An 18,998-nucleotide genomic window follows, 5' to 3' on the forward strand; every position below is an offset into this window, starting at 1 on the left:
TGCAAAGTCGTCCGTTACGTGTGTCTACCCTGGCCGCGGAAGAGCTTCGCGTCAAGAGACGTCTTATGCCGTAGGCAGGCAGCATGCGAGCAATAAATAGAAAAGCGAATGTTAAAAGCGTAGACAGAGAGAAAAGCCGAAGCGCAATTAAATGAGAAGGAGCTGACGGCACGGGAGAAAGAAATTTTGATAATTGCCTATGTGAATAGTAGCTTGTCGTTACGGGAATTGTAGCATTTTGGGAAAAAGTTTGGAAAATCCAGTATCGAATCGTCACGGGATGAGTGCAGCTAACGATTCTCCAGCTTAACATCCACCTTTCTCTCTTTCGCTCTCAACCAAGATTCCATTCGTTTATATACCATATACATATATATATATATATATATATATATATATATATATACATGCGGCTTGCATCAAACATCAGTTTGGCGTGAAGAGGACGAAGAATTTACGTCTCAGGCGCTTTTTGCGGCGGCAAAACAGTTTCGGTGGGCAACTCGCCCGAACTCTCTTTCTCTCTCTTTCTCTCTCTTTCTCTCAGCTTATATCGCCATTTGTCTCTATCTATTACTCTCGTGTATCTTTGTCTTTTTCAATCTGCTGATTGCCGCCGGCAGTGTTAGCCAAGCAACCGCCAGTCCTCGCCGTTGCCGGGATATTAGTGTGTGTGTTGTCGCGTGTACGAAACGTTGACATTATGACGTGCTCGCGGATGCGACCCGCGATCCTCATCGCGGGCCTCTTATTGGGCCTTCTAGCTGTGACCTTGCAGGGTAAATTAAGCGGATATATCATGTGTTCGAAGGGCCTGTATACGGGATAAGCGCATTGTTTGTGTGGACGTAAAAGTTACCGAGTTAGTGGAGGCTGTCATTTAAAAAAATTTTTTTTATTCTTTTATTCATTATAATTCTATGGTTTCATAGTTTTTTTTCCCCCCAGTGAATAGATGTGTGCCTCGTTGTCAGTTAATTACAAAATCTTGAAAATTATACGTTTCCTTTTTTCATTCTTTCGATGATTAGAGTTCATCAATTGTGCTATAAGTGCATTCGCTTAAAAATAAAATATAAAAAAAAAGTAACTGTATTACGTTATTTACGTTAGATCGACGTCGCATTAGACAAAGCAGGATTATATTCAAAGGAAAATGACTTGCCGTGTGACTTCCAGAGTCAAGATAAAATATCGATTTGATTTATAAAATAAGAAGTGAATTTCATTGAAAATCTTATCATAATTATAGAAATGAAAATTATATTGGTAAATTTCATTTAAAAATATGGTAAGTATGCATATAAATATATGTCTTACCAATATTGACTCATTCGATTATAAAGATATGAATGTTGCTTGATCAACACGTACTACCCTTCTATCATCTACGATCCTTCAAGTTTGATTTAATAATTTGTTATTTACAGTTAAAAATTTGTATAAATAATTTAAAAATTTTAATATACAAATCATGATATGATTAATGTAATTTATTTATTATGCCATTCAATTTTTATCCGTTTTAAATAATTATTATCAATTAAAAAATAAAGATCACCTTAATCTTAATAATATTACGTAAGATGTTGAGTTAAATATTGTTATGTACTTAATAATTTATAATTTTAACCACATTTATTTCATTATCAAACAGTTGCTCGCTTAATTAAAAATGAAATCACATTTATTTTTTAATAGTGATCGTTATTAAATTATATATTGTTTAATCGAATTTCGTGATAAGATTTTTGGATCGTGAACAGTCACGTTTAGTGACGCGAGCCAATTACGTAAATGATGTGAAGGAATACTCGTTGTGTAAGACTGACTAATAATATTGAGAATTTAATTAAAAATATTAGAAAATTCTCAAATTTTACACTTGTACCAGCTGTGTGCATGTGTGTGTGTGTGTGTGTGTGTGTGTGTGTGTGTGGGTGGGTGGGTGTGCGCGCGCGCGCGCGCGTGTGCGTAAATTTTCTTTTAAAATGTTCCCGTCCTGCTGTAGGACACTAAAAGAGTAAAGAATTCTATTTTTCAATGTGCACAATTAATTTATTAAAATTCTTATTTAAGATTCTAGTACGAAATATGAGCTATTTCATATGACCACCAAATAATATATTTTGTAAAATTCGCAAGCAAATTGTGTAAAAATAAAAAACTTTGCATTAATTAATAAGAAAAAGAAAATGTCAAAAGCAAAAAAATTATGTACAAAGCTTATGCATATTTGATATATAAAAAAATTTATAAAAAGTCAAGATTAAAATTTTATAACTTTATTCTTTTTCAATATTATATATAATATTTATTCAATGACATTTTATCAAGCGCATCATTAAAGAAAACAAATAATTCTGTACATAATTACTAAAATTTCAATGCCATTTTACAATTATACATATTTCACTGTTATTTTCTACATATAATATTGCATTAATAATATTAATCAAATGGTAATTTTTACATCAAACTTTAGAATAAACAGAATTAAAATTTTTCTTTTTGATTTTAATCTATGTATTCATTCCAATTAACTCACGAACAATTCTGTTCCAAATTTTATTTTAGGTAATAGTCAAATATAATATTATCTATATTTAACATTAAATTTCTTAACACTTTAATAACATGTAAATTTCGTTTATTTAAAGATAATCTTTCATTATATATGATTTTTAAACATACGATTTTATAATAAATAGTATGCATTTGAGTAGCATATATTACTAAACTGTAAAATTATACTAATTTTTTTAGTTATTTTAAGCAATTAGGCCTTTAAAGCACTATATTTATTAAATTTACAAAATATTACATCGATAATTTGAGAATTTGTTTTTAATGGTTAATATATAATTATTATGTTTCCTTGAAATATTAATTGTTTTTGTTTTTGTTTTTTTGTTTTGTTTTATTTTGTTTGACTAGATATAAATATTTAAATATTCATAATTTAGGATTTTTATATGATCTTCTTGATTAGCTTTAAATTAAATCATCTTCAAATTCTTTTAATTTTAAATTAAAACAATCGTCTGATCTACGTTATATGATATTTCATTTAAAAATAAATAATAATTGTTTAGTATCTTTTCGATAATGTAAAGAATCTATACTTTTATTAGTAACGATTTCAATAATTAATATTTAATTATAGTATTAAATTATTTTTAAGTGGAGATTTTGACGAAAGATTTTATCGAGTAAAGTGTTAGTAATATTTCAAATAATAACTGAGCTAAATAAGTTTCAATAGAAAAGAAAACATAGTACATTTTTTTAAATAACAAAGTGTACAAGAGAGATGTTTAAATTTTTTAAATTTTCAGATTGTTTGCAAAACATCGGACTGTTTCCGATAATATTTTAGACATGAACGTGTTTACATTACAGTGAATATGTCCTTTATTATAGAATGTTTTAGAAGAATTTCTATCATGATATTTTAACTCTTCTAGGTCAGTATTTCATTTTTTTTTTTTTATCTTATAATAAAGAAATGTATTAACTCATTATAATGGAATCTGATAATATTAAATTCTTGTTTAGGCATAAAATGCTTAAAATTTCGAATTGCGTTTGCTTTTATAATGGATATAACAATAAATTTTCAAATAATCATTGCTTTTCATTACCTAGTCATTTTTTTGAATTACTCAACTGTAAATTTCTCGTAAATATAATACCTAGTAATATATAATATGTAAATTATAATAATTTCATGATAAACCAATGATAAACAGTTATATTACTATATTAATTTTCTTAATGCAATTAAGAATTATAAATATAATTTTTCCATAAAATATTAAACAATACTGTATGAAATACTCAATCATTACAGTGGTATAATCGTAACATTTTAATTGAATGGACAACATTTTATATTCATTAATTCATTACTATTCGCTTGATAATTAATATACAATATGCAGGTGTTAGGTAACAATACATATATTGAGTATTTTCAGAGCAGACGGTCGAAACGATACACAGTTGATACATATATTAAGTCTTTAAAATTTGCAGTAGTAACAGACGTCGATCTCCTAACTTTAACTTACCCCCACTCGGCAGAATCTTATTAAATGTCGCGCATGCGCAGTGGTAATTACATAGGGCACGAGCTTTTTGTTGCTTGTCCCATTCGTTTGGTACTTACCTAACGAAACAATTTTGACATTGAATACCCCTGTCGCGCTGCCGATGACGGAGCATTCGCGTCGATCACGGTCAGGTTGGCAACGTTAATTATAAAAACGACCAAGATGTAACCTAGGCGAGACGCTCGGATGACTGCATAGATCATATATAATCGCTGGAAGTGTCAAAGTCACCGGCGATAATCGAATTGCGAATTTTCTTTTTTGGCACGTATTTAAATTGCTATCTCATGAATTATGCCCATTGAAAATAATTGTGCAATCAAAATAAATGCTATAATTTAATTGTAATCTTTTTCTCAAAATTTCCTTAATAAAAGAATTATTTTAACATGTCTTATGATAATTATTAAGCCACGGAGATCATTTATTCGTATTAGATTTAAAATGAAATATAAAATAAAAGTTTATTCGTCATTAGAATTCGAATAGATCATTCTTTGCAAATATATAATATTACGAATAAACATTATCTTTTGTTAATGAAGCTAACTTTTTGGAAATATTACAAATATTAAAAGTTCTGTCATTTCTATGCGAATTTCAACACAAATGCTCCTCAATTATATAAATAGTTTTTTAAAACTAAAATTACATGGAACTACATGATTTATGCATTAAATACTTATTCATATATATAAAATAAATCATTAAAAGAAAAGAAGAAAGCTTTGAACTTATAAATTGTACATTATTATTCGGAAGACTTTATAAATAATATACTACGTTCCAGATATTATTATTTTTATAAATAAACCATAAAAAAAAAACAGCCGTTTAAATATTTCATTAATAATAATTATTAAAGATCAGTATAAGAATATAATGAACAATTTTTTTTTTTAATATTTACATATATATATACTTTTTAACTGATTGGCATGCTTTTAACTGATTGATGTTTGTTACAAAGTGTTCGATGTCAGTTTTTAATAGATATTCCACAATGTATTAATAGCAGTTGATTTTACTACTTCGCGTCATATTTAATCTTGGAAAAATAAAAGAAAATGCTTAAAAAATAGTTTCCTTCATAATTTTGTGCATTAAGAAATTTGTTACATTCAAAATATGTTTTAGAGTAGTCAATTGTCAGTAGTCATGGTTATTATTCAAGTTTTTGCGACATTATTAAATGAAATAACCCTTCACAAGTTATCGATTTAATAACGCAACATAGCCAACAAAGTAATATTTAATACTAAAAACTAATTTTTAATATATGTACTCAATGAATAAAGTAACAGTGGTAAATTCGATGCTTTTTATAAGGTTCCAACTAAAGAAAAGGGAGAGATAAGAATAGGCATATACGATAAAAGCAAATTTTAATCTCTTAACTCTTCTTGTTCCGATGAGTATCGCAACTTATTGACGACATAAATGTATAAATATGGAAAATAAAAATATATCAGAGGAATGGAACTATAATTTAATCCATTGGCAATAATTGTATTTATTTATTATTTTCTTTTTTTCATTCATAAAAACTTGAACCTATACATTTTATTTAAAAATTTAAAAGTTAAATAGACAAACCCGTTTAATGCCCAATTTCTAATTTTTTTGTAAATATTTTATGAAAAAAAGATTTTTATCCATTTTTAGTCTAAAATTTTTGCAAGAATACCATTCTCACGTGCTGATGAATTATATAAGTCTCTTAACGTCATTTAATATTGCTGGAAATTCATCTAACGAAATCTTATATGAAAATAAAGCTAAATTTTTATCAACGTCGATCAATTTCAAATAGAAATATATGTAGATTTTCATTCGTTTCATTAACTGCTAGTTCGGAAGAGGACAAAGATAACTTTTTAACTCTAAATACACGCGGAATATAGACTAGACGAATGAATTTGAACATCTTGTTTTCAATGAACAAAAAAAAAAAAAAAAAAAAAAAAAAAAAAAAAAAATCGAATATAGCTATTATCATGTTAGATGGTCTTATCAGTAGAAGGAAAGACACGTCGAGACGCGCATACGACTGAATAGAAAAACCATTTTCAAGAGAAGCGCGTTCGTGGAGACGAGCCGAATGCCGCCTACCCAACGCTAAAGTTAGAATATTCGGCCTCGTCCCAGGTAGCATCTATGAGTAAATTGGTTTTTTCCCCGGCCAAATCCTCCCGAGTTTACCCGATCGAACCTCGACCCAACTGAATTTTCGTCCGAACTTATCTCACTTGCGAATTCCCTAAAAAGACCTCGAGGATAGGCTACTTTGTACGCTAATTATTATTCAGTTAGTACTCGCACCAATGCTTTAATAAATTATTGATGATAGTCAATGTGAGCTTATTATACCGACGTGCATCTGTATGCAAGATGATATAAATTTATAGTAAAATTAGTAGTGCCTTGCAAAAATAATTATTAATTATAATCATATCAGATCAGATAATAGCTAGCGATCATAAGCAAAAAGCTCTTAAACTAATGAAAAAATAATAAATTAGCTCTAACTTAAAAAATCGGCGATACTTTAATCGTTTATTTTATAATATATTAGAATTATCAAATGAGGAATATAATATTAAAGTAATAAGTTCTAGGGGAATCCGTTGATTTTGCTAATATCAAAGTACTCAGTGATTCATGCGCAATAAATTTAAGAATATTATTACGTGCTATGGATTTTCTATTTTATAATAAAAATTTGTATTCTTTATATAAACACATCAGCTTCCGTTCAAAGATCTATTTAAAATAAAATATTCTTAGTTGTGTTAGTGTTATCGATAAAATTACAAAGAAGAGTGCTGAATTTACAAAATCGTATCAAACATTTTTGCTAAATGAATTAACAAAAGTATATGATAATATTATATAATAATATTATAAAATATGACTTTTAAATATTTCTAAGACAACATGTTACAATATAGTCTCACAATAATAAGATATTGTTTATTACAGTTCGAAAACATTATTTTGCATTTAATTATTTCGATGCATATATTTATTTGCCAAAAGATTACGAGAAAATTAAGATAAATTTGTAAAATAAAATTAAAAAGCAAAATTTTTTAACTTTATAAATATATATTTGTCATTCTCCAAAGCACGTATTTTACATTTAAAAATTAGTGATATATATTTCATATTAAAATTAAAATCAATCATGTTATAATAATTATTAACTAAATTAAGGATTAGTTACGATATGTAATATATTCTTATATAAAATATAGTGCAATAATTTTTTTATTTATTTATTTAATTTTAGTCATAATTAGTATCCGAATTTCCAATTTTGTTTTAAATTAAATATTACATGAAAAAGAAAAAAAAATTTAAGTTCTTATCGGTCAATTATACAGTTTAAATAATTAACTATTGCCACTTGACGTGAAATTTATATTTGATAAAAGCATACATAATATATCGTAAAGATATTTTTGAAAATCTTAAAACAAACCGTTATTTAATTGAACAATAATTTATATTATTAAACAGCCGTCCTCTTAAATACATAACTAAGTACTTCCTAATGAAAGACAGTTTCCTTTCACAGTCGGCCATTGCGACTATGAATAATTACTGATCTAAGAATTTAAAACTTGCGTCAACGAATGGATTTTGTCGGCTAGACACTGACGAGCCATGACTAGCAACTCTGGCAAATATCCGTTGTTGCATCAACGTAAAACCGAATATTTCTAATAACGTAGAGCGCTTATAGGCGACGTTTCACTCTTTCACTCGATTGACTTTCAATCGTATTCAATTTTCTGGATCATTACTCCGGAGATGTATGCCACTGCCGTATCTTCTAAAAATTTCAGAATAAAGCAGAATAATATGATAAACAATTTCGCTCAATAGAGAGGCGTGAGAATTTGTAATTGGGATACCAATAAAATACAATAGTTGACCGTTTTAACTTGTAAATTAATCGAGTGATTCATTGTTCTCGACCACCGTATTTTATTATTTTATTTCTTCTTTGTTTTCTTCGTTATGTTCATAAAATGTAATTTGATGGCGATTAATCACAGCATACGAATATTATAATATTCCTACTGATCGTAATTCTAGAATCAAGTAGTTATTAAAGTGTCCACACAACAATGCGCATTTCTCCACTTTTCAAATTCATAACAATAAGGATGCAAATATCCGATTTTAAATTAATCGTACAAAAATATTCGTTTTAAACGGATAGGTGTGCAAGGTGAAGAACTAGAAAAAGTTCCCTCGGAGGACCAATGTCGGCCTTACATTGAAAAAGCTCTGAAGGATTTGGGCACAGGTAAAGTTTAAGGGTACGAAGTAGCATTAAATCTAACTTAAAAATTATAAAATTAATCATTTCCATCAATTAAAACTGTTTTAACCTTTATATAGTAGTTAATGGAGAAATTGTTAAATGTAACTGTCATGAATAGTTAATCACTTTATTCAACTTTATTATTTAACTTTGTTGAATTACAAAAAAAAAACAAAAAAAAAACAAGGTGAAATATTCCTTTTAAATGAAAAGATTTTGATAACCAAATTGCAACTTCAAAATTTTAAAAGTATCCTAGCACTTGCTATTCTTAATATAAGAAACAATTTCATCATGAATCGAACTCTACCTAATTTAAATTAAATCCGGCACAACTAAATAGTTATTACTTAACAGAGGCAGAATTGAACTGCAATTTTTTTTTTACAAGTAAAATTTTAAAAAGTTTAGTATCATAAAATACTGAAAATAAAATTTTATTTCTATCTATACACTTTTATTTGAAAAATAACTGATTTTAATATAGACTATGAAATTTGAAAATATACAATTTTTTAATAAGTTTTAGAGTTGTACAATAAAGTTTTCAACAAGTGTATTATAATTATAAGTACTTTCTCAAGTAGAATTTTTGTCATTGATAATTTAATAATCAAATATTTATTTTCTTTTTCTTTTAAATTACCAATTATATAAGTCTTCTATTGAAATACATTTATATCTCACAATTACATTTAATAATTGAATTGAAATAATACCTAATGTTACCGTTTCATTATTTTTTTAATTAATTTTTTTAATCTCTCTAATATGTTCATATCTAAAAAGAAAAAACAAAGCTTAAATAACAATATTTTTGCAGACAAATTAATAAGCATAATAAATCAAAATTGATCAATAATTTAAAATTGATTGGGGTTAAATAAATCGATTACAAAAAAAATTAAATAAATAAATAAACTCTATTAAAAATAATCTTAAAAACATAGTATTTTCACAATAATGTCAAGTACGGCTTCATCGAATAGTACAATTTGAATAAATTAGATAGGGTAATGATATTGCAAAGAATAGTTTTTCCATCAACTTGTAATTTAAATAATTTTATTAAAATAACATTATATTTAATTATTTCCAAAAAAAAAAAAAAAAAAAATAACATACCCCATATTCGTCTTTAATGAAAATAAAACTCCTATTCGTTTAATTTCATTCCAACAATATTTTATATTAACAAATATATGATATACCGATCTAGTACTAATGCATTCACTCAAATTTCATAAATAGTTTTTAATACATGTGTATCGAATATACAATTCCAACATTATATTGCTTCATTTTGGCATCAGCTAGTGTCACACGTGTATGTGTCAAAAATCACTTAATATTACCTATATTTAAAATAAAATTTGATCACAGTAGTTAAAATAGAAGAAGAAGAAAAAAAAGTAAAAATAGCGAATTATACAATAACATGTACTGTAAATTTAATTTATTGGATAAATTATTAAAGAATTTCCAAGTTTAAATATTGACCAAAACCTGATAATATTTGAAAATATCTTTGTTGATAGAATTGAATAGGATTGAAGTATTTTATATTTTAAATTTTTTATTTTTACTTTTTGTACAATATATAGTTGCGCACATATTGTTTAATATTTTCATTATATTTAAAGTAAACGTTAAAAATATGAATGTCACGGTTTTAATAGAATTTGTAAATTTTTTAATTTCAAATTAAAGATCAACCATAATTATATAACTATTAATACCAGAATAAAAGTGAACAGTTTTAGATGCCACATTGTTTACGTTATAATCGTATAGTTGCAGAAAATTTCAATAATCAAAAACATGTTGAATTTTGTAAATTAAAATATAAATATTTTCTAAACAGATAAAACATTTTTAATAAACGTTAAGCGTCAGTTTTTGTTAAATTTTTATCTAAACGCATGACAAAGTATTTATTAAATTATTGTATCCTATATTCGATTATTCAATGAATGAATAATTTATAAAAATTGACATTCCAGATTCAATTTATTTCTATATAGTCAATATTAGTATTAATTCGTTTTAACGTCATAATTTTCTCTTTAGATTATTTTAGCGTTAAAACAACATCAAATCTTATTTATTAAAAATAAAACTGAATGTTCCTATATTTATAGTCGACATTAGTCATACGGCCTGCTTCAAACATTTTAAACCATTGAACTTTAAAAATTTAAAATCTTGATTCTATTAGAAATATTGGGAATTCTTTAGAAGGATCTCAGGAGCTGTTGAGCGACGAGGACTTGGAAATCGCTGAGAATAATGACGAAGGACTAGAAGATGAATTGGCACCCGATGCGAACGAAAATGTAAGTTTTAACAGTCGCAAAATTTATAATATACATTATGCGGTATTTTATTAGAAAGTGATTTAAATGTAATTAAAAGATTTATATTCAATCGATGATAATTGTTAATCCTGTTATCGCTCCATGATTTCTTAAGCGCATTTACTCTAGTACAACTAATTTGCATTGCTTCAAATTAGATCGCTTTTGAGCGTTTAAAAATAAATTCGCGTTTTAAATTAAAAATCTTACCAAAGTCAAAATTAACGCATAACTACTATACAAGATACCTAGACTGTAACCTTAAAGTCTCAAAATAACAAATTGAAGCGTCGGCGAGTAATGCGTGACGACTTCCAAGTGAAAAATATTGTCTATGCGTGCGTGCGCGCGAACGCACAGGCATAGACCAATATATTTCAATGAAATTCAATATTCATCAAGAAGAAAAAATATATCGGTTTTGTAAATTATGGTAATGGGGAATGATTGCGAATAACAATGAGGATTGATTGTGATATTTACACGATAAGTCCTCGATACACAATTGAACAACGCCTGTCTGATATTTATAACGTTTAAAACTACACTCTAGCGCTTTGATAGATATTTTAAAGTTTAACAGATTTCCGACTATTTTTAAACGATACGCTCGACCCTCGCTTATACGATCATGTGCAGCTGTTGCGATTTGTTGTTTTACATTTATTTTTCATCTTACGTATTAAACAACACAACCTTATGTACAATAGGTTTAAATTGAATTATTTATAATTATCAAAGCATTTGGATTACGATATAAATAACTATTGCTACTTTTTGTACGCGAAACAATAAAGTAATATTGTTAGCTGTGCAATGCCTGGGAAAGCATTTGTTGGGATTTTGTACATGGAAATAAAGTAATCATTAGCCGAGTATGTAAAGATTTTTCTAAAGCACTCGTTTATATCACTAACATAAATGAATTTTTCTTATTTCACAAATAAAAACAATAATGCAATATGGCATATTCACGACATGAAGATTCTCGCTCTTTGAAACACGTATTATGATAAACAAACAAGTTGAAAAAATATAATTAGCAAGAAAATAGTTATAATATCCGGCAAATAGCTAAATAATATGGGATAGACACAGTGGCACAGATTACTTAGCTTCTGATATTTCGCGCGTAGTCGATTCTTTATACGATCTTAATGAACAACAAACAAGACGGTGCAGTATGCAAGACACTGAATAGGAAGGAGACAGGAGAGAGAAATATAATCAGATTAATCTAATTTGACTATTCAAATAACGCGAATATATAATGAGATCCAAGCTCGAGTGTACCCTCCATTTCAATTATCTTATCGATAAACGATGGTAATAGAAGGATCAACGGCTATGCGGAAAACGGATTGGTTACGAAGCTCCGCGACTCAAAAACGTCACTAAGGTGTTCGCCCTTGGAGCCCTTTTAGGGATCATTGCAATTATCCTATTGAATCACGACAATAACTCAACGGCGATGATGCGTAGGTAACGTCACAAACACAACTTGTTTGCGAGTCTTTTACGTTCGCTTGTATTCCTGATTTTCACGAGTTATTAAGTAATTAAGTAAAATAAATTTCGAAATTTCACACCTATTCTCTTCTTTACAAAGTCAACGACTTGAAAATGCATGATACACCTATTGTCTAATATTATATCACGACAGTAATTGTAATAGAAGTGAAAATATGCGAAATTGATCGATTGTTGGATTCTAATTTGTGAAAAATGTTAAATTCAAACACGAGTCAGAGGAAAAATAATGAATAAGGTTGTGAATGTGAAATTTTTTTAACGATAAATGCAATTCGAAAAAGATGAAATGGTAAGGATTTGTATGTCTCGTATAAATCTATCACTGTTCGTTACTTAACATAATTGCTCCACAGACGAGCACATTTTACTTCTCGAAAGAGCGTATAATGGCGGTTTTTTTTTTTCATTAGTCCGTTACTTCCCACGAAAAGCAATTCCAAGTTTAATTAAATTATGCTCCATAGATTGAAAAATCGGTAAGCAGAGAGAGGCGCGACACTTCGGTAGAGGATCACGATGGCGGTGACGACGGGCAGGACGGCAAAAGCGAGGAAAACGAGAACGAAGTCGACCAAGATCTAGAGACGGTAGAAATAACTAGCGAACCGGAGGATGATAATCAGGAGAATGGTTTGGTTTAAATAATTTATTATTGTTATAATTTACATATTAAAGCACAAATTAAAAAATTCACTTAATGAATAGTAACGAATGGCAAGTTTTTAAAATTGTTTGCAAATACGAGAATTTTAAAAATCATATTCGAATCAGATTACTAAAATTATTGATATACGTTTTTTAATGTACAATATATTTTAAATAAAGTTAATTTAGAAAATCATTCGAGTTTTTTTTTTTTTTTTTTGATGGAAAAATGCATATATGTAGTTATTTGAATTAATGGACTTTTTCATGATTGATCGATATTTAATTTTAATAGCATCGATGAAACAAAATTTTTATAATAATCATTGTAAGATTTACGTACAAAATATTGGAGCTATAAATAAAATATTCTTCGCTATTGCAGAAGTTGATGCAGATAATTCCCAAGAAAAACGGATAGACGATGCTGATAATGAGGAATCCGATGAGCAGAGTAATATGGATTCTGTTCAAAATGACGATATCAACGAGATCAACGACAACGACATTGACGACAATTCTACCGACAATGCTGAGTCTGACGAGCTGAAAACAGAAGAAAATGCTAATGATAACGAAGCCGATGACACAAATGAAAGAATATCCGTAGAGGAAACGGTTGAGGAGAGTAGTACGGAAATTGTACCTGAGAATGAGAGCAACGAGGACGAGAGAAAATCCATCGAGGAAGAAGTTATAGTTAAGCAGTCTATAGCTTCGCTGAAAAGTAGCGTTGAAAATAACGAGGAATCCAATGAAGAACAAGATGGAAAATCCGAAGGTAATGAAGTATCGATTTGAGATTCTTCGATTTATCATATTGAATTTTTTTTATAGAATATGAATATTTTAAATCTAATATTTATTTTATAATTTGTAATTTAGGAAATAATGGAAGCGAAGAGGATGAACAATCAAGTCCTGAAGAGGAGGAACTGATTATGGAAATTGAAATTCCGGAAGTTTTGAGACCTCGAGATCACGTAAATCAATTGCTGAAACTGGACGAAGAAAACGAAGATAAAGAAAAGGCAATCGATAAAGTTTCCGACATTGTGCTGAGAGATTTAAAAAGGCTGTATGACAATGCAATTAAACCATTGGAAACCTTGTATAAATATAGAGATCTCAGCAATCGTCATTTCGGAGGTTTGTCAGTATATTATTATTAGTGGCACGACAGTAAATGAAAAGAGCCTAAATAAAATAATTTATTTAAATAAAATAATTATTTAATCAAGAATTATTTTTAATGCAAAAGTTAAAACTTCCAATTTTCTTCCATTGTAGATCCAGAAATATTTTCAAAACCTCTAGTGTTATTTATGGGTCCATGGAGTGGAGGAAAATCATCGATCATAAACTACTTATTGGATATAGAATACAAACCAATTTCATTAAGGACAGGTATATATGTAGCTAAAAGTGTACAATTACTAATAAATATTTTATTACAAACATAATCAAACGATTATAGCATATGAATGTCTTTTACTCGAAAAGCTCCAATAACCTTTATATAACGTAAATCGTTAATCATACTACATACAATAAATATACATATGTGTTGATTATAGGTGCCGAGCCGTCTCCAGCTTACTTTAATATCTTAATGCACGGAGAAGAAGAAGAAATATTAGATGGAACACAATTAGCCGCGGACTGGACATTTTCTGGCCTTCAAAAGTTTGGCCAAGGACTGTTAGATCGTCTTAGAGGCGTGAAACTGAATAATAAATTATTAGAAAAGGTAGAGTCATACGTTTAATAATAAAGTATAATACTTGAAACTTACTAGCGAACTATTCTAAAAGTATCGCGTAAATAGGTAAACATTGTCGAAATTCCTGGAATTTTGGAAATTCGCAAACAAGTACAGCGAGTCTTTCCATTTAACGACGCTTGCCAATGGTTCATTGATAGAGCAGACATCATATTTCTGGTTTATGATCCGTCCAAACTCGACGTTGGCCCTGAGACCGAAGCCATTCTCGATCAACTTAAGGGGCGCGAATACCAGGTTAATAAAACAAATAAAACTTCTCTACATACAATCCAAATTAATCCTAAGTCCATAATATCGACAATGAAATGCTTCCACAGACGAGAATGATTTTGAACAAAGCTGATCAAGTAAAACCTGAGGAATTAATGAGAGTTCAGGGCGCGCTTATATGGAACATTTCACCGCTCATGTCAAGCGCCGAACCACCAATAATGTACTCAGCATCCCTCTGGTCCATACCATACGAAGCGGGGGCACCAACGAGGCTACTTTATGCCCAGGAACGAGCCTTTCTTCGCGATCTTCGGTCTGCCATCGATAAGCGAGTCGAGCACAAAATTGCTAGCGCTAGAAGATTTGCTGTAAGTCTAAATTAGTATGACGAGTAAAAATCGTAATAATTAATAAATATAAGTATGATGTAAAATATGACGTTTTAGGTAAGAGTGCGTAATCACGCAAAAATGGTGGACTGTTACCTGACGACTTACTACAATCAAAAGAGCTTCTTCGCAAAGAAGAAAGATATTAGCGATCAAATTATCGAGAATCCTCAAGACTATCACATTTACGCAGGCCTCAGCACCTTGACAAACATATCGCGTTATGACCTCCCCGATCCGGACGTCTATCAAGACTTTTTCCATCTGAATGCACTTTACGAATTTCCTCTTCTTAGCTCCACTTGCACCTATTTCCGAGGATGTCCAATTAATAGGCTCGACGTCGCCATTGCCTACGACCTGCCCGAACTCGTAGGCAAGTACAAGAAAAACGTCGACATTGCTGTGCACAATGAAGAAGAGGCTGTGGCTGCAGCCGCGGCTGCTGCTATTGCCGCTCAGAGTGCCGCCGCCTCAAAGACTCCAGAGCAATTGGGACAAGCACAACAAGGTCAAAAATCACCAGCGAAGAGCGGAGCTGCGAGATTATCAATGAGTTGAGAAAAGAGGCGAGATGAGGAACGATATTCTGCTATTTCAAAGCACTTGCTCTTTTTCAAGTCGTAACTTGTCTTTCCTTCCAATAGCAAGAAATTTCCTAGGATTCATTAGTCGATGAGTATTTGCTCCTTCTAAACGATTTAATACTTTATTGAGCAAAAAAAAAAAAAAAAAAAAAAAAATAAAAACTACCAATAATAGTAATTGAGAGAAACGGAGATAGAGAAACAGGAATGAAATAATAAACGAATAAAATATGTGGCAGCCTTATTATCGTTTTTAAGTAAAATAATAATTCATTTAATGAAAAATTCTAATTTTAAAAAGAGTTCGGTCTTTATATTATCCGATAATATATGCTTTGGGCATGGTTTAATTACGCTTCTAGAAAACGTAAATCATAAGCCACATTAAATACAAAGCTTGTTATTCTATTGATTATTTTTGTTTATTTTTTTTCTTTTTTCTTTATCATTTTTTCTTCTTTTTTTTCAATAAAAATAAATGGATTGCCTCACATCAGCTTAATCAAATCGTTGAAATAACGGAGTCATGCTTGAGAATGTTTTTAAATATAATAACAAAGATACATCTTTACGATACATAAAAATTCAGCAACGAAAAAATACAGAAATTATTCTTTAAGAATTCTGTACGACGTTTTGGTAGTTTTATGCTAAGAAATTACAGTCAATACCTGCAGTGGTAGCTGGTCTGCCAATTATATAAACATTGAGCTAAATAAATGAAACAAAAACAAACACTCTTTGTTGGTTTCTTTTGGCCATAGCTTAAAAAATTATATTATAGTGATACCAATGGTTATAGTTTGTCATTAAAGAACACATCAAAACGAATATGAAAAGATTATTAAACGAGGATTAATAAATGTGATGAACAAAGATTTTCGTGTATAAGTAAAGAGGACTTTGAAGTACTTTACGCTTCCTACTATACCCGGACCTTTGATAGTTTTTCAAAAAATTTTATTATTTTACAGACGTTGCCATTTGGATAAAATATATTATTTATAACATGATTTTTTTTTTTTTTATTTATTTTTTATCTAATACTGGTGAATGCATTAAAGAAATTTTATTTGATATAACTTAGACATTAGCTTACTTATATCTTAATTTGTTTCAAACAAATTTCATATTTTTTAAAAAATAAAAAATTTGCTGTAATAATAGACATACTTGTAATGAAGTTCATAAAATAAATTTCAGTATGCACATTGAAAATAAAATTACTGTTGAATTATATTAAAATATTAATTATTTTTTTCTGCATATTTAATATGCAGATTGTTATGTTATAATGTTAATTAATTTAGCCTATTTTATGATAAATTTTCTCAACTGTGAAAATATGTGAGAATGACAAAGAAAGTATGAGCGAAACAAGAGAAGAAATTTTTTACTTTTCTTCAATAAAATAGACTATGTCTTAATTAATAAAACTACATTCATAATAATAGATAAAGTACAGAGTTGACAATAATCTAATTCATTATTTTTATTGTTCCTCTAATAAATCTTTGTACCTTATAAATATGACATAATTACATCTATTTATATTTAAATGAAACAATAATTGTAATAATATTTTGCAACTTTGTTCCGAGTTTATTATATTATTATTATTATTTACTTAAAGGAAATGGGGAAAATAATTACTTTCTTTTAGATTAGTAATTTACAAATTTCATACTTATATATCAAAAAAGCTGAAATTATTTCTCAATACTTAAGAAATCCTTATTAGTACTTAGTTTGTAATTTTTCATTAGAAAATAATAGTTTTATTATAAAATAATTAAAGTTCCTTCGAAGGTGAAGATAATTAATAAAATAACTAATAATACTAGAGGTTACAAATAAATGAATATATATATAAATTAAATTTATTTCTAAATATTTGCGTTCTGTGAATACTGCCTATGTATAAATATATTATTGTATTTTAATAGCACAAAATGCAGAATTGTAATAATTTAAAAAAAAAAATATGTTTGTTGTTACATTAGTATAATTCCTCATACCAATTAAAAATATTTCTCAAAACATTTGTTCTGCGCAGTTACACCTAAATATGTATATTTTAATGTAATTAAATATTATTTAAAAATTATAAAAAAATTTTGAGCTAAATAATTTATATATCACTGTATGTAATATAAATAAAAGTTAAGTATTAAGGTAAGTATTTATTTTTATTATACTAAACATGTTTAGTATAAAAGCTTTAAAGGAAAATATACAAATTATTAATATAAAGTTATACTTACATTAGTTAAACTTAACTTAGAAGCCTTGCTTAAGTCTCTCTCTGCATCTGCATACTTTCCAAGAAGTTGGTAACTGTTGCCACGAAACTCATAGGCTATATGGCTATCAGGATTCAAGTCGAGAGCACGATTACAATCACGAATACATAAGCGTGGTTTATTAATTTGCAAATAGGCTTGTCCTCTTTTGGAATATAAGAAGGATGATTGTGGATTTAAGAGTATTGCTTCTGTACAAAGTTTAATAGTTTTTTCGAAATCATTGTCTTTAAATGCTGCTACAGCTTCTAAATATTTTTCTTCTGATTTCTCTATTTGCTCGTCTGTCGGTTGACAATTGTAGTCGCCCATTGGCTCAAGTACATCACCATCAGCTTTTATAAAAAATCATTGAAATATTTTTAAATGAAATTACATTATCAATTAAAATATTATTTATACCAAGAAATTTTATTTTTTATAATAAAGTGAATTAATTACAAATTTATAAATCTACATTTATCAAATTAACAACAAATGAAATAAAATATTTAATGATAAATTCTAATAAAATAATTAATTTTATAATCTATAACATTAGTCTTATAATCAAAATGTTTACCTGCATAATTACATTCTTCAGAATTTGGAATTTTGCCTCCTAATTTAGAGATAAAGTTTTTAAAGAACTCTAATTGCGGATGATTAATGATTGATGGTTCTTTATTGCATAGCTCAATAAAGTTTTTAAACTGTTGCATATTTTCATTACTAATTGGTAAGTTTGCCATGCT

At 28.3% G+C, this 18,998-nt stretch overlaps 2 protein-coding genes across 2 annotated transcripts in view; one reads left to right on the plus strand and one right to left on the minus strand.

Annotated features, from left to right (window-relative positions):
• The window catches only part of LOC105365093 (hsc70-interacting protein), a 26,504-nt gene extending 7,910 nt beyond the window's left edge, over window positions 1–18,594 (minus strand). Inside the window, exon 1 of the mRNA XM_011503180.1 lies at window positions 18,226–18,594. Within this exon, the coding sequence (XP_011501482.1) occupies window positions 18,226–18,576 (351 nt within the window). The 5' untranslated portion in view covers window positions 18,577–18,594. The remainder of the gene's footprint in view (window positions 1–18,225) is intronic.
• Window positions 633–16,008, plus strand: LOC105365092 (sarcalumenin). The gene is made up of 11 exons (XM_011503179.1): window positions 633–779; window positions 8,347–8,433; window positions 10,690–10,787; window positions 12,806–12,971; window positions 13,372–13,767; window positions 13,872–14,135; window positions 14,277–14,393; window positions 14,564–14,736; window positions 14,815–15,006; window positions 15,090–15,353; window positions 15,432–16,008. Exons 1-11 carry the CDS (start codon window positions 704–706, stop codon window positions 15,933–15,935), a joined length of 2,337 nt encoding a protein of 778 aa, XP_011501481.1. The 5' UTR covers window positions 633–703; the 3' UTR covers window positions 15,936–16,008.
• Window positions 18,595–18,998: the final 404 nt, after the last annotated feature.

Source organism: Ceratosolen solmsi, unplaced genomic scaffold, assembly GCF_000503995.2.
Source record: "Ceratosolen solmsi marchali unplaced genomic scaffold, CerSol_1.0 scaffold45, whole genome shotgun sequence".
Taxonomy (NCBI): Eukaryota; Metazoa; Arthropoda; class Insecta; order Hymenoptera; family Agaonidae; genus Ceratosolen; species Ceratosolen solmsi.